The sequence below is a fragment of the Rhinatrema bivittatum genome, chromosome 14 (assembly GCF_901001135.1).
Source record: "Rhinatrema bivittatum chromosome 14, aRhiBiv1.1, whole genome shotgun sequence".
Lineage (NCBI taxonomy): Eukaryota > Metazoa > Chordata > Amphibia > Gymnophiona > Rhinatrematidae > Rhinatrema > Rhinatrema bivittatum.
The window spans coordinates 17,643,032-17,664,886 of NC_042628.1; the positions used below are offsets into that span (position 1 = coordinate 17,643,032).

The window sequence follows — 21,855 nt, forward strand, 5'->3', positions numbered from 1 at the left end:
GAGATGGGGGGGGGGGGGTGACCTGCTGGACAAGGCGGAGCCAGATGAAAGCTACGGCAGAGTTAGCCCCTGTCGCCCTTGATTTCCTTCGCTTTGGAGGTTTCATCTCCCCCCAACCCACACATGGTTTTTTTTCTGTACTTATCCTCCTCACTGCCTTCTGGAGCCCATTGCAGAGGCTTTGGTAACGGGAGGGTGCCCCTGAGAAAGTGGCTTCTCCAGTCTGGGAAGCTGTGTTTTGGGTCCAAAAACAAAACAAAAGAGCGAGGGATGCGACGCTGGTAAGGAAAGGTCGCTCCAGCTGCTCACAAGGCCCGCCTGGCGGGAAGGCGGCATGTGCGGTCCGGGCACTGCCCCCGTTGACTTTTGGTTCCGCTCGGAAGAACCCGGCGGGCCGGGAAGTTCTAAACTGTTATTTGTGCTTGGAGACGGTGCGCCGGGCGGAGGATGGGATGAAGGCTGCGGGCCGCGGCTTCCCAAACGGCTGAGCTGATGTTAGGGGCGGCGGCGGCGGCGCCGCCAGATGTGCCCCTTCCCATCGCCGCTGCCGCAGGTAGAGCTTTTGAAGCGAGCCGCACCCCCCTCCCTTTTTTTTTTTTTAAATGGAAACTTACTTTTTTTACTTTGAATTCAGCACTATAACTCCAAAAAATCATTTTTTGCAGATTATTAAAAAAAACTAATACAGAAGGCGATTTAAACCAGCGTTTCTGAAGACTTCCACACTCCTAAGACTGTTATGGTTTAGTTTACGATTGGAAAATGTTCTGTTGTCGGCTTGCTTTATGCAAGGATGGTTAATTCTGGGTTTGGTTTTGTTTTGAGAAATCCAAATATGTCAAGCATCCTAATTTACAAGAAAGCAATTATTAATCTTCAAAAAAAAGGTCGTAAGTCGCACCCTTCCTTGCTTTGGATAATTTTATATGGTTATTTATTTATTTATTTATTTAGGGTTTTTATATACCGACTTGCTCGATATACAAATCAAATCAAGACGGTTTCCAAAGAACAAAACTTTCACCGTAAGGCGTTACATTAAACAATATAGTGACGTTAACCTTGTCCAAAAGTATTTTTAGTATTGTACCTGCGCACAAAGATTTTCATTTCATGAACTAGACACAGCCCTGTTCAAATCGATTATTTTTATAATATTTCCACTTAGATTAGTAGCAAGCTATCCAATTTCCACGTTTGGCTGAAAAAATGTAGAGTTTAATTTATTTACAATAGTTCTAGACCACCAATCTATGTTTCTTGGCGGTTTACAGGAATCGTATTTGCCATCAATTTGAATTGAAACAGTGAAGCTTAGCGAGACGTATTAGCAAGTTCAACCTCAAATCACATTACATTTTTTATGAATCTTAAAACATAAGCACTATTTCACTCTATTAAATGTTTTCTTTAACCTACTTTCCAAATATAGATCAGGTTCTTAAGTATAGAGCCTATGTCAGGTGTAATGCTTCCTTAATTTTTCCCTCAAATTGTCACTTAACCTCTAGTTGGGATTATGGTTGTGCCTCTTCCTTTAGATAAAGGTCCGCTGTGGAAATGTGGCTTGTATGGATGTTACCTGAGCTAAGAACTGGAGGGTGGAGCAATTCTATAGCATTGCCCCACTATGGCTGCTGGTTATTCTAGTCCATACAAAAAATGAGAAATCCACAAATAACAGGAAGTGAAAAATACTCAAATAATATAAATCCTGTAACCCGTAGAAGTGGGTAGGGGAAGCCAATGTGACCTCATAATAATGCCCAAAGGCTAAGCTAATACAAGCTTTCAATGGCAAGAAGCCTTTTTTTAATCATTGGTCACAATGAGCTGTTTTTTTAGGGACACTTCCTTGTCAGAAGCTGTGCCATCTGTATGTACTTGAAATGGGAACGCTTCAATGTCTGAAGCTATACCATAGAAGTGTACTTATCTTACAGCGTTTGCACGTTGAAGAGCCTTGAGGTGATTTATTTATTTAGAAACTTTTATATACCGACAACCGTTTGCACATCGTATCGGTTTACAGATAACTTAAACTTTTAAGCATTGCCTTTACATGGAACAGTAACTGAAACTAAGGAACAGCAAACTTCAAAATAAACAATAATATTTACAATGGTCAGAGACAAATTGTCAAAATACAGATTGGAAAACTAGGAAGGCAAGGAGGCAAATCGTACAAGATATGCAATTCGGTAACTGGAAAAAGAGAGACGGAAATTTACAAAGGTGATGCTGGCTGAATGGATAAATCCGACGTTATACAGACACTCAATGTTTGAGAGAACCTCCTTCTTCAGGGGGTCGGATACCAATAGTGCCGGCTCAGTAGTTGCACACACTCTTATATGGCTGCGCATTTAGCATCTCGGTGTAGCTTTCCGCGATGCTGATACAAAGTCTATTGCTTGGCCGTGAGTCGTCTGTCAAGCGATAGACTTTGTATCAGCATCGCGGAAAGCTACACCGAGATGCTAAATGCGCAGCCATATAAGAGTGTTTCTTGTGCAACTACTGAGCCGGCAATATTGGTATCCGACCCCCTGAAGAAGGAGGTTCTCTCCGAAACACCGAGTGTCGGTATAACGTCGGATTTATCCATTCAGCCAGCATCACCTCAAGGCTCTTCAACGTGCAAACGCTGTAAGATAAGTACACTTCTATGGTATAGCTTCAGACATCGAAGCGTTCCCATTTCAAGTCCTTACAGACAGCACAGCTTCTGACAAGGAAGCGTTCCTAAAAAAAAAAAAAAACAGCTCATTGTGACCAATGATTAAAAAAAGGCTTCTTGCCATTGAAAGCTTGTATTAGCTTAGCCTTCGGGCATTAATATGAGGTCACATTGGGTTCCCCTACCCACTTATACGTGTTACAGGATTTATATTATTTGGTTATTCTAGTCCAGCAGGGCCATCTGTTACATGGCTAGGGTTGTGCAAAAAGAATACACCTAGACATTTACCAAGAGGCAGCTGGGAGGTGGTATGGAGTGAGGTCCTTAGAAGAAATGAGTGATCCTTTGTGAGGACTGATCAGCTTATATTTCAAGAATGACAAATGCATTGCTGAGGAAAGGATATATGTTATGTTATTTTATCTCATCTGTGGAATCCTGTCACTCATCCTTTTGTGATATTAATTAAAAAACAGCGTGTGATGGTAAATGGAACCTGCTTTGAAGGGAAAACTGTGTAAAGTGGAGTGCCACAGGGATTGGTGTTGGGACCGGTTCTGTTCAAAATCTTTGTGAGCGACATTACGGAAGGGATAGAAGGTAAAGTTTGTCTTATTTGCGGATGATACTAAGATCTGCAACAGTGGACACGTCCAAAGCAGTAGAGAGAATGAGACGTGATTTAAGGAAGCTTGAATGGTGGGCGACGAAATGGCAGCTGGGATTCAATGCCAAGAAGTGCAGAGTCATGCATCGGGGATGTGGTAATCCAGAAGAGCTGTATGTGCTGTGGTACATGGAACAAGAGATACACCTTGGGGTGATAGGATCTAGCGATCTGAAGACGGCAAAGAAATGTGCCAAGGCGATAGCAAGAGCCAGAAGAATGCTGGGTTGCATTGAAGGAGGAATTACCAATTAGAAAAAAAGATAATCCCCTTCTATAGGTTCTTGGTGAGGCCTTCCCTGGAGAACTGTGTTCAGGGCTGCTAGAGACCATCTCTCAAAAGGGACAGTGACAAGATAGAGGCAGTCCAGAGAAGGGCAACTAAAAGGGTGGTGGGTCTCCATCAAATGACTTATGAGGAGAGGTTGAAGGTCCTAAATATGTATACCCTGGCCGAGAGGAGGTGCAAGGGAGATTTGATACAAACCTTTAGACAGCTGAAAGGTTTGAATTTATTTAGAAATACTTATATACTGCACCCTCCAAGGTTCAGGACGGTTTACAATAAAACTTGCATAGAGTAAATATAACATACTTGAATTAAAATAAGTTAGAACAAACAAAATAAAATCATGACAAAATAAAATACATAATGAACAAAATAAAGAGAAGAACAGATGTGGGGAGAGTAGGCAGGAGTTAGGGTGATGCACAATCATCAACAAACCTTTTCCATTGGAAAGAAATCCAATGGTCTAACATATCTATGCTGACGACATCCAGCTTCTCATTTCAATTTCAGACACTATCGAACAAGCATTTAAAGTATCCGAAATGTATCTTAATGTAATCAGTTACCCATATGAGGCTCAGTATTAATCTAGAAAAAACAGAATGTTACTAGAAAGGAAAATAGCTTCAAATGCAAATAGTACTATACAGCTTGAGAAATTTACGATTAGCTTAAACGACAAAGTCAGGGATCTAGGCATATGGATCAACCCAGAGTTAAATTTTAAAAAACATTTCAATAAAGGACAAAAGAAGGTTTTAGCAAACTTTTAATGTTAAAATGTCTTAAACCTCTTTTAGAACACAATGATTTTAGAACTATTTTACAATCGCTAATTTTTACTGGAATAGACTATTGTAAATCTCTCATGGTAGGCTTACCCAAATCAATGATTCAACCACTACAGATCTTTCAAAATGCTGCAGCGAGAATACTAACCAGATGTAAGAAAACTGATCATATCACTCCTATTTTAAAGGCATTACACTGGTTACCAGTAGGTAAACAGACTGAATACAAGATTCTATGCATATTGCATAAAGCAATATACGGCAGCCACGTAGAATGGCTAAATGCTGCGGTCAGGCTCCATACACCACAACGTAACCTCAGATCTTCAAACAAAGGGTTACTATCAATTCCTTCGTTGACATCAGCACGTCTCACTACAGTCGGAGAAAGAGCAATCTCTCTAACTTGGCTCATTGAGCAAGCCTATAAGGATGGCACTTGCTAAAGTGAAAGTCATTCCACTTACATTACACAGTTTTTTTTTAGCATTTTAAAGGGTATTTTTAGACCATTTTTAGTTTGATTTATTATTAAATATTTACTTTTGTATTATATTTTTACCTTCTATTTTATTCTATCCCTAGGACTTTAAGGGCTGGAATTTAGCTTTTTCCAATGTTTTTGCTTCTTTGATTGTTATGGATTTTATTGTTTAGCTAAGTATTAATTGTTCTTATAGTATTTTTGTTTTAGACTATTTTTACTTTTATTGTATTTTTTTGTAAACTGTTGTGACTGATTGTTCCAAACGACGGTATAAAATTTTTTATAAATAAATAGAACTAGGGGTCATGCAATGAAACTACAGGGAGGATGACTCAGAACCAATGTCAGGAAATATTTCTTCACAGAAAGGGTGGTGGATGCCTGGAATGCCCTTCCAGAGGAGGTGATGAAGACAAAAACAGTAAAAGATTTCAAAGGGGCATGAGGATGAGAATGAAGAGAGTGAATGGGGGTAACTTGCTGGTATGGCAGTTACTATCCTTAACCAATAAGCCTTTATGCTGTTGATGCAACTCCAACATTGCTCTCTACTTCAATGGCAAGAGGTAATGGGGAATTGGACTCAAACAGCAACCAACAAGGGCCCTGGACTTTGCCAGCCTGGGAAACTGATAATCTTGTTTTCTGTTTCTCCATTCATTAGCAAAGCCAAGACCTCACATCCACACCTCTGGGATTTCTTAATCAGTCTCACACCATGTCTTAATTTTAAAATTATCAAAAACTTTTATTCTTCTGCTATGTCAGCACTCAACATAGAAACAGAAATGACGGCAGAAAAGGACCAAACGGTCCATCCAGTCTGCCCAGCAAGCTACTTTATTTATTTATTTAAAGGCTTTTATATACCGAAGTTTAGCTAGATGCCTTCACTCCGGTTTACAGGCGGCAACAACAACATATTACAATTTGGGAAGCAACCGTAGCAACAATCTATGGAACAAGAAGTTATGGAACAAGCTAGTAACTGCTGGCCATACAAGCCACCTTATATAATTGTGTGCTGGAGGCAGGCTGATGGTTAGAGGGGAAAGGGATAGGGCTGGTTTATGATAGAACAAAAATATGTTGCTTGTATACTTGGTGCATGGTAAATATGGTCCTTCGAAAATAGGTCTAAGCAGACTGTCAGGAAGAGCGTAACAACAGGTTTCAACTGTGAGCTAGCTACATGTTGTAACTGCTCACTGACAGTACCACACCCTCCCTCCATTCTAATGTATAGTTATAAAATAACATGCTTTAACATTTTTCTATCAAAAGGAGTTTTGCCTACCGAGGAAAATACTTCTGAACACACTCTGAGTGCTACATTAAAGACTAACCTTCGTATGGGATCCCAAGGCTTAGGGCTAATTATCATAAAAAACGGACCCTACCTTCAGATAACAAATCTGGTTGAGAAAGGTTCTGCGGCAAGAAATGGAAGACTAAAACCAGGTAACAAAAAACCCTTCCCCCCCATTTAATCCACCAATTTGCATTAATATTGTACATCAGGCAAATTTTTTCATTCCAATCCTGGTGACTAAGTAACATTAAGACAGTAGAGAGATCCTTATTATCCCAGTTTGCATGTGGGTAAAGGTTTCCTTTTTCAGTAGAGACACATTGCCTATTCTTTTAAACATCTTTATATTGGTACTAGTTATGACCACATTTTGATCTCAAGAATAAAAGGAGTTTTATATGTGACTACATTTATTCATCTGTCTTTCCAGTCCGGGAACCTCAAGGCAAATAATTCAACATAAAACAAGCCGATGTAGCAATTTCAAAACCATACAACAATATTAAACAAAACAACCTAAAGTATAAAACAAAAACAGAACCACTCAGCAGTGACCTACCCCCCCACCCAATGTATATCATCCTCAGTTCTCATTTGCTAGATCCAAATCTTAATTCATGGCAGGGATCTCAAACAGGTCAAATAAATTGAGTAATTATGAAAAGAACTAGGCAAAAGTCATGCCTTTAAAATGTTTCCTGAAGGTTAACTTCAGTATAGCTATCCAATGGTATCCCATTCCATTATGCAGACTCAACAACAGTAAAGGCTGATCTGTATATAAAAGTCTACTACTTTAGCCGTTAGCTGGAAACAATCAACTCCTCTAAAAACATCTATAATAATGTATATTTTCCCCAAATATGGTGTTTCCAAGTACTAACCAAACCCCCCCCCCCCCAAAATATCAAATCAGTTGAAAATAGAAAACTGAATGGGAACTCTGGCCAACAATAGCTACATCATTTATTTACAGACAGGGCTGGTGCTAGGGTTTGCTGGCGCTCTAGGCAATGATGTCACTACGTCACGTAGTTTTAACTTTGCCAACCTGTCTGGGATCAGAAACATCCTGCCCTTGTGGGTATTGAAAAGTGCCCCAGATACTCCAATGGTTGGATAGGCACCAGGTAAGTTTGCCACATTTATCACCCAACCCAGAGACCGCAAGCTGTCCATGACTCGCTGGAGAGGCTGCACATATTCTTCTTCAGTCTTCACATGCAATAGCCAATTGTCCAGATACGGATGTACCAAAACCCCTTCTCGTTGAAGGGCTGCTGCCACTACCACCGTGATCGTGAAGGTTTGTGGCACTGGACGTGCTGCCCCAACACCATGAATCAAAACTTCTAATTGTTTAAACTAGACACTAAATAGTGTATTTTTGGCAGTTAGCTGGTTACCTCTATTTGGTTTTTTTCCAGGCGATATTCTGATCAAAATTGGCCATGCTAATGTCCTAGGATACACACTCCGAGAAATTAGAAAGCTTTTACAAGACATTCCCACTGGAACAGAACTGCAATTGATGGTTTACAGAGATCTGCTCGATGTACCCAAAGAATGGAAAAATGTTGATTTAATTCCTGAAATAAAATTTCCCACAGCACCAAGAGAGTAAGTGATGAATAAATGTGCTATCATATTGTATTCTACTGGCTTATATTCTTCCATAATTTATACAGGAAGAGAAATACAGGCAAAATATGGTTGTACTTTGTAAATTACATTCTCAGAACAGTTATAAGTTGCATGTTCAAACATCTTCTAGTGCACTGTTCTGAAAAATGTAATTACTGGTATAACAAATGCCCATTTCTTTCTTTGGACATCGCATCAAGGTTTAGTACAGTTTATATATAGAACGACTAGGTCTAGTAAGATGTCCAGAACTTCCCATTGAAAATCTGGTAAATGGAGCCAGATTATCTGGGAAAAAAACAATATTGAAGTACTAATATTCAATGGCAAAGACTGTACCAGCTGTGTGCAAACTGCAAGCATGGTTTATTCACGCTAGCTTTCTTGCTATGAAATTAAGATGTGTGCAGACTACAGTAATATATCTGTACAGTACAGACATCTTTTCCAGCTTGAGGAATAAAATGCTGCAGATCAAATATCTTCAAGCATTTACCCTTTATATACAACACTTACTTACAGCTCGATCCAGTAAAGTGTGCTCCGTCGGAGCGCACTGTCACCCTGCTCTGGACGCGTGTTTTCCCTTACCCCTTATTCAGTAAGGGGAGGAAAACACGCGGCCCACCCGCGGCACCTAATAGCGCCCTCAACATGCAAATGCATGTTGATGGCCCTATTAGGTATTCCTGAGCGATCCAGTAAGTAAAATGTGCAGCCAAGCCGCACATTTTACTCTAAGAAATTAGCGCCGCCCAAAGGTCGGCGCTAATTTCTTCCGGCGCCAGGGAAGTGCACAGAAAAGCAGTAAAAACTGCTTTTCTGTGCACCCTCCGACTTAATATCATAGCGATATTAAGTTGGAGGTCCCCAAAAGTAAAAAAAAAGTAAAAAAAAAAATAAAAAATTTTGAATTCGGCCCGCGGCTGTCGGGCCGAAAACCGGACGCTCAATTTTGCCGGCGTCCGGTTTCCAAGCCCGTGGCTGTCAGCGGGCTCGAGAACCGACGCCGGCAAAATTGAGCGTCGGCTGTCAAACCCGCTGACAGCCGCCGCTCCAGGCCAAAAGGAGGCGCTAGGGACGCGCTAGTGTCCCTAGCGCCTCTTTTTCCTCGTTTGCACCGCGTCGCCTAATTTAAATACTGGATCGCGCGCACCGGCGAGGGGCCGGTGCGCGCGCCGGGAGAGCGGGCGTTAGTCCGCTCTCCCACGGACTTTACTGGATCGAGCTGAAAGTGAATAATGGTAAATAAAGACTAAAATGGGCCATCCAGTCTGCTCAGCACTGTTTTTTTTAGGGGTAACAATAACTCAGGTATGTTGCAGAATAAATGCCCCAGAGCTGAAGATATGGTATAACTTATGACCAGACACAGGAAAATTGGTTCTTACCTGCTAATTTTCATTCCTGTAATACCTCAGATCAGTTCAGACAAGGGGGTTTATGCATCCCTATCAGCAGAGAACAAAACGTTGAGGCATTGCTACTTAACAGAGTGCCACCTGCAATCCCTCAGTATTGACCTGTACCCAAGCCAAGATAAACCTCAAAAAACCCCTACCAGGGCGAACAGGAAAAGCAGGGCTGGAACCCCCTTCGCTGGAGCCTCTGTCACCTCCAGACCACCAAAACCTTATGTATAATTGAATAAAACTATTAGAAAATTCTTACAACGACCAGCAGGAAAAAAAATAGTCTTTCGGCAGCGACAGGGTGGGTCTCTGGACTGATCTGTGGTATTACAGGAACGAAAATTAGCAAGCAAGAACCAATTTTCCTTTCCTCTACATACCCAGATCAGCCCAGAAAAGTGGGATGTACCCAAGCACCCCTAAACTGAGCGGGAACCTGAAAGACCCCCATGCTAAACACTCACCAAAGGATGCATCCTCCTGCCCCCGCACCTCGAAACGATGTCTGGTGAAAGCATGAAGAGTGGACCTCACTGCTGCCCAAAAATTTCCTGAGGAGAAAGCAACTGACACTCTGCCCAAGAGGCCGCCTGCACTCTTGTAGAATGCGCTTTCAGTCCCACTAGAATCTTGCATCCCTTACAAATATGTGCAGCACAAAATGATCTCCTTTAGCCAACGTGCAATCCTGGCCTTGGATGCCTTATCACCTTTCTTCATGCCCCCGAACAGCACAAAAAGATGATCCAACTGCCAGAAAGGATTAGTGACCTACAAATACCTCAGAATAATCAGACGCACATCTAAAACATGTAACTCCCTCTTCTGTGGGAATAATTGGACCAGTTCAGGAAGGCCAGAAGCTCCACCAACTGATGAACATGAAAAGAGGACACCACCTTCAACAAAAAGGAGGGGACCGCTCTCAACATGACCCCCTCATTAGAAATACACAAGAAGGGATCCCTGCACGAAAGAGCCTGAAGCTCCGAAATCCTATGGGCCAAACAAATAGTCACCAAAAACACAGTCTTCAGTGTGAGGTCCTTCAGCATCGCCCTTTTCATGGGCTCAAAATAGAGTACTCGCAGAACCACTAAGGGTCCATTCTGCATACAGCTTTCAAACCAGTGGCTCCAATTGCTTCACCCCCTTAAGGAAGCAAACCACATCAGGGTGAGTGGACACAGACCTACCTTGCAACTTACCCCTAAGGGAACCCAAGGTCACAACCTGAACATGGAGAGAGTTATAGGTCAAACCCTTCTACAAACCCTCCTGTAAGAAGGCTAAAAGTTGCGGAACATCCACCTGTAAGGGATCCAGCCGCCTCAGAAGGTACCACAACTCAAGTCCTCCAGACCCTGACAGACATACAGTAAAGACGTAGCTGGCCTCCAAGCCTGGAGAAGGGTAGAAATAACTGGTTCTGAATACCCCTTCAGTCGCAGGCGCCACCTCTCAAAAGCCAAGCTGCAAGACAGAATTGATCCTCCTGATCCGAAAATATGGGTCCTTGTCGGAGCAAGCGTGGCAGATGGGCTAGTATGAGAGGGCCCTCTAGCGCGAGATGTTAACCAGATCCGCAAACCATGGATATCGTGGCCACTCTAGAGCCATTAGAACCACTGGCCCCGGGTGGGACTCTATTCGCCGCAGCACTCGTCCGACTAATGGCCATGGGGGAAACACGTACAGGAGTATCCAGACAACCAAGGGTACACAAGAGCATCCAGTCCCATTGCACGGACCTCTTTTCTGTGACTTAGAAACCTCATAGTCTTTGCGTTTGTTTGCCTCACCATGAGATCTAACGGGAACACCCCACCTGGCACAGATGCGGTCCCAAGGTTCGGGGGACAATTCCCACTCCCCCAGATCCAACTGCTGCCTGCTGAGGAAATCTGCCTGCACACTGACCATCCCCGTGACATGGGAGGCCACTATGCTCTCGACCTGATTTAATATTTATATTGAGAATGTCGGTATATAAAAATCCGAAATAAATAAGATGATTCTCTGCCCAAACAGCTGCCAGGCTTCCAGGGCCACCGCTTGACTCTTCATCCCTCCTTGCCTGTTGATGTATGTCACTGTGGTCGCATTGTCCAAGAATACCTGGACCATCCTGCCTCTGACCAATGGAAGAAAGGCTTTCAGCGCCTGCTGTACCGTTCTTGTTTCCAGATGATTGACCAGGAACTTTCCTGTTCTGACCAAAGCCCTTGGTCAGAACATCTTCCCCAGGTACACCGCTCCCCAGCCTTTAAGACTGGCATCCATGGTCACCACCACCCAATCCAGATTTTCCAAGTCCCGACCCTTTGCCAGACTGGGCCGCGAAAGCCACCACGACAGACTGGACCTGGAACCATGAGGGAGTGGCAACGGCAGATGATATTCCTCCGATTCCGGATTCTATCTGGACAAAAGTGCGTTTTGCAACGGTCTGAAGTGTGCGAAAGCCCACGGAACAAAGTCCAATGTTCCGCTTGAAGAGCTCAGACTCAGGCAAAAATGTATCCATCTATAACTGCTGTACCCAATGCAGCCCCGCTCTCAGCGTAAAACGTCTGAACATAGCGGCTCGGGCTCTAAGAGCAAACACCTCGAAGATCTTTTTGAGGTGAACTTCCAGAAGATCTTTCAGAGCTGCAGCGCCTGTAACTGGAATGATCATTTTCTTGGTAACTGCCGAGACAGAGGCATCCACCTTGGGGACCTTGAAGTTCCAGCACATCTTCAGGTAATGGATATAACCTATCCATAGCCCTGCTGACCTTCAGACCTGTGCCGGGGTATCCCAATTCCTAAAGAGAATAGCACTGACTGACATATGGAAGGGAAAGGATCTAGTCGGACCCCGGATACCAACCATGACCGGGTCCCCCACTCCCAAATTTAAATCTTCCTGAGGGACCTCAATGCCCAGCTACTCCAGAACTGCAGGAATGAGAGGAGACAACTCTTCCTTGTGAAACAAATGGACCACTTTGGGATCATCTCCAACGGTCATACTTCATGGCGATGTCTGATCCGGATCTTGGTCCACCGCAGCTGGAACAGGATCTTGAGGACCCAGCTCCTGGTTCTCTTCCTTGTCAGAAGAGTCCGGCGATGAATCAGCAGCTGACAGTGGAGACATGGCGCCCACGAGCCACCTGACCCTCATGGCCCCGGACCCCCTTGGGCTGCTTTACCGGAGGCTCCCTCGTAGATTTCCTATGAGTCGATTTGTGCCTTATAGGCCTTGTGCAATAGAAGCACAAAATCAGATGAGAAGGCATCGGAGACACCCCTCTGGGGTCCTCCTCACTCCTTAAAGGAGCCTCAGCAGGGTCAAGTCCTACCCTGGAGGTCCCCCACCTCTGGAGACAAGGGGGGAGGGAATCCCTGCTCCCCTCCGTGGATTGCGCATTAGAGTTAAATGTGGCCAAAATAGCCACCATTCCCACGCTTAGCAAGAATGGGTCTTCTGCAAGCTGCCACACCGATCTGAGGCTTGCAGCGCCAAGAGCGATTCCTCACCTAGCCCGCCGAAGGTCCCTGCACCCTGGGGAGGCATCGGACACAAAGGCCATCACGGGAGATACATGCCCTCGCAGACCGCTCCACGTGGCATCGCAGAAGCTGAGCCAGGCGGAGGGAGAGCGAGAAACCGCACCAGGCAGGCAGGACAGCAAGGCGCTGGAATGGGAAAAGCAGAAGCCGAACAAAAGGACAGCCACCCTAGAACAGGAGCAGAGCCCGCTCTATTTAAACTTGTGGCTTTTTTTTTTTTTTTTAATAAAAACTTTAGACACAAAAGAAAGCACAAACGCTAGAGCACTTCTCCGAGGATGACTTGAGGCTTAGCTGGTTTCTCAGGGCGAGTGACCCGGATCCCCCGGGTATCAGCCCTGTCCAGCCAGAAGGGAGAGTGAGCTGGAAAAACGTCCCCGAGCCCCTGCTCGTCTGCCTCACAGACCAGAGGATGGTCCCACCTGGACCTAACAACCCTCCGCGAGGCTAGCTGCTATGAATTCTGTTCTTCTTTCGCTGTAGATATTTTATTTTTTTACAGTAAGAGACTGCAGGCTTTGCACCTCCACCATCTGCTGGAAACAGAGAAATATTGAGGGACTGCAGGTGGCACCTTGGCTTATGCGGCAGTGTCAGTAAAGCTTTCTCTGTCTCCATCTGCTGGAGGGGAGGCAAAACCCAGGAGTCTGGACTGATCTGGGTATGTTCAGGGAATTACCATTTAATATTCAAGTGCTGTGGCAAAGAGCAACTAAAAAGCATGGGCTGTAATAAAACTGATACATACTCCTTGGAGGATACAAAAATAAAACAACCCATGTTTTCCCTTCGTTTCTTCCAGCACTGGGGCTTCTTATACCAATACGCCTCATCCTGTGCCCTTATTTATTTTACAGTTCACTGCATCTCTCCCCATTCTTTGGCAGCAATTGTCTGGTCAAGTCACTAAGCTAAAAAGATCACGGAAAGTAGTCTTAGGTTAATGTGTTGAATAGTCCAGATGTTAGGCCTGGTTTCTTTAATTTACTCCTCAGTTACAGAGCTTCTTTCCTTCTGATTTTGGGGTCTTAATATGGATATGCCAGGTCAGTGTACTTTGTCATTAATTGTTTTCTTGATTGTTTGGAATGATTTGTAAAAATTTACCAACTTTGCCATCCAGTATTCCCTGTAATACTGTTCACTTGTGAATAGAATTTGAAATTCTTATAACGTTTAAAAAATGGACTATAGTTCCTTTAGAGCCCAGAAAATGCAGCCTTTAGTCTCTCAGTATCTGTCACTGATGAACATTTGGCTCTCACTTGTAGGCACTCATTCTGTAATTTTCACAACCCAAGAACAGAACCCAGATCTCAACACAGCAGCGATCTGACACCAAGCCAGCACACCAATTACTACTTAGAAAGAAATAGAGAATTTTTTTTTATAGTCATACTACCATAAGCTGGATCCAGTACTTTGTACAGCATAGATGATGGCATACAAGAAAATTATTACTTACCTGCTAATTTTCGTTCCTGTAGTACCATGGATCAGTCCAGACAGTGGGTTATGTCCCCAATCCAGCAGATGGAGTCAGCCCAAAGCTTCGAGGGGGCGTCACCATAAATACTACTACCCCCTCTGCAGGAGTTCAGTATCGAGTATATCAAAGCCCGAGTAAACCGAAACCCCCTGCTTGGATCAAGTTGAAAACAGGACGGCAACAATAAGCCGCTGAGAGATAACTGAGTAAACTGAAAAACCGACCCACCAACGGGTGGGCGGACACGAACATAGCGTGTCAACCTCCAAGGGAGTAAACAGTGACAGGGAAAACTGGAAACACGTAAGAACAAACAACAGCAGTAAGTGCACTACTGTAAATAGGAGACACAGCTGAACAGACTCAGCATCCACATACAGTCGAGCAGGAGTAGGCCCTAGGACCCAAATGCGGTGGGCGTCTGGACTGATCCATGGTACTACAGGAACGAAAATTAGCAGGTAAGTAATAATTTTCTTTCCCTGTACGTACCTGGATCAGTCCAGACAGTGGGATGTACCCAAGCTTCCCTAACCCGGGTGGGATCCTGCGAGACCTGCTCGTAGGACCTGTTCGCCAAAATGTCCCTGGACGGACGAGGCGAGATGTAGTCTATAGTGTCTCGAGAACGTGTGCAACGATTTCCAGGTGGCCGCTCTACAGATTTCTTGCGAAGACACCGAGCGGCTCTCTGCCCAGGAGGCCGCCTGAGCGCGTGTCGAGTGTGCTACGATGCCGGGTGGGGGAGTCCGCCCCACCCCAATATAGGAGGCGGCAATGCCGGCCTTCAGCCATCTGGCAATGGTCGTCTTCGAAGCCTGAGATCCCTTGCGGGGACCGGACCAAAGGACGAAGAGATGGTCAGAAGTCCGGAAATCATTCGTAGCCTCCAGGTAGAGCCTCAGGGTGCGCTTGACGTCAAGGAGACGAAGAGATCGCGGCTCCGACGAAGAGAACGATGGAAGTACCACCGTCTGATTCACGTGGAACGCAGACACCACCTTCGGAAGGAAGGAGGGGACAGTGCGAAGTGAAACACCCGAATCGGAGAACCTGAGATAAGGTTCCCTACACGACAGGGCCTGCAACTCCGAAATACGCCGAGCGGAGCAGATGGCCACTAGGAACACCGCCTTGAGGGTGAGATCCTTGATCGTCGCATTCCGCAGTGGTTCAAACGGAGGTCCTGACATAGAGCGTAGTACCAGATTGAGACTCCACGAGGGACAAGGATCGCGCAGTGGAGGCCGCAAATGCTTGACCCCCTTGAGGAAACGGGCGATGTCCGGATGTCGCCACAGAGATCCTCCGTCACGCAGGAGAGAGCCAAGGGCGGCCACTTGAACCCGAAGCGAGTTGTAGGCGAGCCCCTTGTCCACCCCTGCTTGCAGGAACTGGAGGATCTGAGGAACAGACGCTTCCGAGGGTCTTGTGTTCAGGCCGGTGCACCACAGCTCGAACACCTTCCAGACCCGCACATAGGCCACCGACGTCGAGGTCTTCCGAGACCGCAGCAGCGTGGATACTACCGCCTCCGGGTATCCCCGTCGTCGGAGGCGACGCCTCTCAAAAGCCAGGCCGCAAGACAGAAGAGTTCTGCCTGGTCGAAAAATACTGGTCCCTGGTGGAGGAGGCGAGGAAGATGTCCCAACCGTATGGGCCCGTCGATTACTAGGTGGAGAAGGTCCGCGAACCAAGGACGTCTCGGCCACTCTGGCGCGACGAAGATGACAGTCCCCCGATGAACCTCTATTCGTCGTAGTAGCCTTCCCACCAGTGGCCACGGGGGGAACGCGTATAGAAGTAGCTCGGCTGGCCACGGGAGCGCTAGGGCATCGACGCCCTCCGCCCCCCGTTCTCTCCGGCGACTGAAGAAACGAGGTGCCTTGGTGTTTTGAGCGGATGCCATCAGATCGAGGTGGGGAGGACCCCACCGCCGAACGATCAGCTGCATGGCCTCGTCGGAGAGGGCCCACTCTCCGGGATCCAGGGTCTGGCGACTGAGGAAATCCGCCTGGACGTTGTCCACTCCCGCTATGTGCGAGGCCGCCAGGCGGGCCAGGTGCCGTTCCGCCCACTGCATCAACATCTCTGCCTCGAGCGCGACCTGCGGACTGCGGGTTCCGCCCTGTCGGTTGATATAGGCCACCGTGGTCGCGTTGTCCGACAAGACTCTGACTTCCCGATTCCGAAGGAGTGGCAGGAAGTGAAGAAGAGCCAGCCTGACCGCTCGGGTCTCCAGACGATTGATGGACCACGTCGACTCCTCCGCGGACCACGTCCCCTGCGTGGCGCTGCGGTCGCAGACTGCCCCCCAGCCTACGAGACTGGCGTCGGTGGTTACCACTACCCAGTTTGGTAGATCGAGGGACACGCCTCGAGCCAGATTCTCCGGGACCATCCACCAGTCCAGGCTGCTCCGTGCAACCTGAGGCAGCGGGAGTATCACCTGGTAGTCCTGCGAAAGTGGTTTCCAGCGGGATAGGAGTGCCCTTTGTAGCGGCCGGAGGCGCGCAAAGGCCCAGGGAACCATGTCGATGGTGGAACCCATCACCCCCAGGAGCTGTAGATAGTCCCAGGAAGTGGGCGCTGGTAATGCAGAGAACCGCTGTATGTGCTCCCGCAGGGCGTGCGCCTTGTCCTGCCGCAGAAAAACCGCCCCCAGGCGGGTGTCGAAGGTCGCCCCCAAGAAATCCAAGCGTTGCGAAGGCACGAGGGAGCTCTTGGAGAAGTTCACCACCCATCCCAGGGACTGCAGAAACTCTATCACCCTGGCCACTGCCGCCTGGCCATGCCGGAAGGACTTCGCCCGTATGAGCCAGTCGTCCAAGTAAGGATGAACTAGAATACCCTCCTTCCGAAGGGCAGCCGCCACAACTACCATGATCTTGGTGAAGGTACGTGGGGCCGTTGCTAGGCCGAACAGAAGCGCCACAAATTGGAAATGTTGGTCCAGGATCTTGAACCGGAGAAGGCAATGGTGTTCTTGGCGAATGGGGATATGAAGGTAGGCCTCCGTCAGATCCAAGGAGGCCAAAAACTCCCCTCGGTGTACCGCCGCGATCACCGAACGCAGCGTTTCCATGCGGAACCGGATCACTCTGAGGGATTTGTTGACTTCCTTCAAGTCCAGTATGGGGCGGAAGGAGCCGTCTTTCTTTGGTACCACGAAGTAGATGGAATAGTGGCCCGAGCCCACCTCTCCGGAGGGTATGGGCACAATGGCGCCTATCTCCCACAGTCTGTCCAGCGTCGCCTGCACCGCCTCTCGCTTGATGGCCGCGCCGCAGGGCGAGAAGATGAATCGACCCTTCGGAGCGCGGACAAGTTCCAAAGCGTAGCCGCGTCCTATGGTGTCCAAGACCCACTGATCCGAGGTGATCCGTGCCCACTCCTCGTAAAAGAACGCCAGCCGCCCCCCAATCTTGGGGACGGCGGAGTGGGCGAGCTGAACATCATTGAGAGGACTTGGGCGAAGGTTGTCCCGCCGTGGAAGCGGGACGGGCGGGGCGGCGCCCGCGAAAGGAGCGAGACCAGGGCTGAGACCTGGGGGCCGAGGGCCGAGCCGCCGCCGGCCTATAACTCCTATAGCGCCTTTGCGCTCTGGCTCTGGTCCGGGAGGACGAAAACGCCCTGCTGGAGCGATATCTGTCTTCCGGCAGGCGATGGACCGCGTTTTCCCCCAGAGACTTGATGATCTGGTCCAGATCCTCGCCGAACAGGAACTTACCCCTGAATGGCAGGGAACCCAGACTTGACTTGGAGGACGTGTCCGCCGCCCAGTTGCGGAGCCATAGCAGTCGACGTGCCGCCACCACCGAGGCCATGGAGCGGGCAAGGACCCGAAACAGATCATAAGAAGCGTCTGCCCCGTATGCCACCGCAGCTTCCAGTCTATCCGCCTGGGCGGCTTCTTCGGGTGGCAACACCTGAGACGTGAGCAGTAGCTGCACCCAGAGAAGACTGGCTCGCTGGGCAAGCGAGCTGCACATCGCAGCCCGCAGCCCCACTGCGGAGACCTCGAAGACCCGCTTGAGGAAGACTTCCAACTTGCGATCCTGCGTATCTCTTAACGCTGCTCCACCTGTCACCGGAATGGTCGTCCTCTTCGTGACCGCTGACACCGCGGAGTCCACTCTGGGTACCTTGATGAGATCCAGAAAATCTTCCGGCAGCGGATATAGCCGTTCCATGGCGCGGCTACCCTTCAGAGCGGCTTCCGGGGCATCCCATTCCCTGGTGAGCAGCTGCAGGAACGACTCATGAATGGGAAAAGCCCGAGCCCTCGGGCGAAGGGCTGCCAGCACCGGGTCTCCCTTCTTCGAGGAGGTGACTACAGCGGGCGCGACGGGAGCTGGCGGGTCCGGCGGAGGATCGAGGTCCAATCCCTGAATGATCTGGGGGATCAGGTCATCCAGCTCTTCCCGCTGGAAGAGACGTAGCGTGCGCGGATCCTCACCTTCCGAAGTGGAGTCCCCTTGACCCGCCGCCGCTGGGTCCGACCCAGGGGAAGCTGGTGCCGACCCAAGGCCCCCCGAGCCCACCGGAAGCCGTGGTTGGCCGGGGGGCTGTGGGGCCCCCACGCCCGCCGGAGCGGGGGGGGCCGGATAGGAGGGCGAAGGTCGCGGTAGCTTGGGTGGTGGCGGATCCGAGAGCGCAGCCAGGTCCTGCAGGTAAGCCGTATGCATCAGACGGATAAACTCCGGGGAAAATCCCGGTCTAGTCGGGGGGACCTCCGCGGGTGGGGGCCCCTGGGGACCCTGCCCCAGCGGGCCTTCCTCCGGGTCTGACGCAGGTATTAACCTCGGGGGAGAACCCTCCGAAGCTTCCTCGTCCCCCCGCGCTGCCTGGGCCCCTTCAGGGCGCAGCGCATGCAAGATGGCCGCCGTTCCCGCCAGGAATGGGGGAGGGGCCGGCCCGCGCCGCCCGGGCAAGGCTGTCATGGAGGACCGAAGAGTGAGGGACCGAGAAGTGCCTTCCCCTCCGGGGAGGCACCGCGCGCAAATTCCCTCCCTGGAGACGCGCGATCCGGGCTCGCCACAGGCCGAGCAACGTGCTGGCCTCGGCATCCGGAGCAAATTTGAAACAGTCCCCGACAGCCCAGAACGCCTGGAAACCCGGGGGGGGGGCCGCGAGACGGATCGCCGCTGCGGGGGGGCCCTGGTGGCCTGCGCTACCCGCCGAAGAGAAAAACGGCGCCGCGGGGGGGCCTTCCTGGCCGCACAACCCGCTGGTGAAGATCAGCCCTCTCCCCGCTGCAGCCCACGAGGAGCCGCAAAATGGCCGCGGGAGAGGGTGAAGACGCTAGCAGGCCGGGGACCGGCAGCCGCGTGCAAGCCTAGCTGTAAAGAAAGAAAAAAAAAAAACAGCCCAAAACAAACTCTCACTTACCCCGGAGCAGCAACGACTAGCGCCGGTAGAGAGGAAAGGGAGAGACAGAGAGCAGGAAGAAAGCCACGCCTCTCCAATTACCCAAAATTTTTTTTTTTTTTTTTTTTTTAAATACAACTTGATCCAAACAATTTAAAACAAACCTACAGAAAACAGAGCCCCAAACAAGGGACGCAAAAGAAATAGGTGATAGGGAACGGGAGCAAGCCCAGATTCCACTACTCGCATCTGCTGGAGTCAGAAGATACTGAACTCCTGCAGAGGGGGTAGTAGTATTTATGGTGACGCCCCCTCGAAGCTTTGGGCTGACTCCATCTGCTGGATTGGGGACATAACCCACTGTCTGGACTGATCCAGGTACGTACAGGGAATTCAAATTACTTCTAGATTAGCTACATTTTTCTCAGCATTTCAGATCATTCATATGCACCAAAATATCCTACACTCTGCTGTTTACCACAAGCCAAGTTGTCCTGAATGAGTCCGACACACTAGAAATACAATGTCACTAACATATGCTTGAGTAATCTGAGCACTTAAGGCCTTAAATGCTAGGCATTTTCCCCATAGGCATACAATGCGCGAAAATGTTAGTTCATAGACCCCTCATTGCTTTGTTTCTTCCAACAATGTCCTGATTGTCTAGCTGCAAACTTTTAGTGGTTGTTTTGGTCCTGGGAAAACCGTATTCTTTGAACATTGGCCCAAGATAAGTGTTATCCAAAGATCAAAATCTGAAGATAGGATCTACAATGTCTTGAAAGTTCAAGTACTTCATCTTTAGGTCATTCTTATGTTGGTCCAATAAATAGATATGAAACCTTACCAGGAATTGGTTTCCAAAAAATTGTTGTTTGGTTCTGCAGTTCAAAGAACATATTTTGGTTAGAAGCACGATTACTGATGTGGATACAAACAGTTGTTAACAGTAGCATTGCATATTTTAGCCCCTCAGTTATCCACGTGGAGGCAAACGAACCAGTCTGGACAAGCAGCGATGAAGATGATGAGGAGGAGGACGATGACGACGACGATGACTTAAACTTTGATACAAATTTTAGTTTTTTCATGGCTGCCAAATCATTTTGGAATGGCTCCTCCATGGAGTTACCCCTGATATCCAAAGCATGGCATGCATTTAAAAAAAGTATCAAAGTGCTGACTGTTGGTACAGACATTGGGTGTGATATTATAATTCATAGGCCTTTGGAAAGAGATTGCACTGTTGATCTTGACACATTGCACCGTAGCTGTTCTTCCCCTTATTGGACCATGGTGAGGGATGAAATAGCATCGACATCCTCATCTTCTCTCTCTGATGCATTTTGGCTGGAAGATTGTGCTACCCCTTTAAATACATCCTCAGACAGTACGCCATCTTGTGAAGCACATGACATCTGAATTAGTAAATACATCATCTGTTGTATACTGGTACTTTAACAATCAGTGGAATCTAAAATCTCACTTTTGTATAGGATGGTTTTATTCATTCAAGGAGCTGATGTGCTTACGATTACTAATAATTTTGTTTAAATCAAATTTTTCAATGTCTTGTATCAAGAGCTATTCTTCTAGTTAAAAAAACAAAACAAAACAAAAACCCACTGGCCTCTAAAAATTGCTAGTCTTACAATGCCCCTTTCCTTTAAAGAACTGCATTGTTCTATTATAGCAAGAGTTCAAAGACCAAACTACAGTATAGAAGTGTTGGGTACAGTAAATTCAATCTTTTACAGATCTTATCCACAAAGATGCCCTCACTCATTTTAACACCAGCACAAATCCTTGGCATATAGACCTCTACCTCTTAACATGCATTTGTGTAGGGTGGTGTTTGTTTACTGTTACAATATGGAGGCTCTGAATGCTACTCTTAATATATAGTCAACACTGCCCCTTCACATTCCACTCTTCCTGATTTGCTTCTGGAGAAATGAAAAGCATTATTACTTATACAGTAGTGCCATTAACTTTCTTAAAAAGCACCTTAAATTTGACAAAAACTCTAAACTTGGCTTCTCATTCTAGGGCAATTGCTAATTATTAAATGATATACCACTGTCTGGAATTTCTGACCAGCCTATCAGTTCAAACCAGTAAGGCTAGTGTCAGATACAATACGCACA

General features: G+C 47.6%; 1 protein-coding gene across 2 annotated transcripts; it reads left to right on the forward strand.

The window, feature by feature from the left end:
• Positions 1 to 29: 29 nt before the first annotated feature.
• On the forward strand, positions 30 to 21,329 carry PDZD9 (PDZ domain containing 9). Of its 2 annotated transcripts, XM_029577291.1 has the most exons (4): positions 30 to 553; positions 6,205 to 6,381; positions 7,660 to 7,852; positions 20,677 to 21,329. In XM_029577291.1, the coding sequence occupies exons 1-4, from the start codon at positions 493 to 495 to the stop codon at positions 21,128 to 21,130; spliced, it is 885 nt and encodes a 294-aa protein (XP_029433151.1). In that variant the 5' UTR covers positions 30 to 492; the 3' UTR covers positions 21,131 to 21,329. The 2 variants fall into 2 exon arrangements, with proteins under 2 accessions (XP_029433151.1, XP_029433152.1); XM_029577292.1 differs by lacking the exon at positions 6,205 to 6,381 and having other exon boundaries at positions 31 to 553.
• The last annotated feature ends 526 nt before the right edge of the window (positions 21,330 to 21,855 follow it).

Bases quoted from the DNA above. Each gene is read 5' to 3' on its own strand.
- PDZD9 (XM_029577291.1), top strand. From the start codon at position 493: ATGTTAGGGGCGGCGGCGGCGGCGCCGCCAGATGTGCCCCTTCCCATC. The intron at 554-6,204 runs GTAGAGCTTTTG...TTCTATCAAAAG, and splicing joins TCCCATCGCCGCTGCCGCAG to GAGTTTTGCCTACCGAGGAA. The intron at 6,382-7,659 runs GTAACAAAAAAC...GTTTTTTTCCAG, and splicing joins AAATGGAAGACTAAAACCAG to GCGATATTCTGATCAAAATT.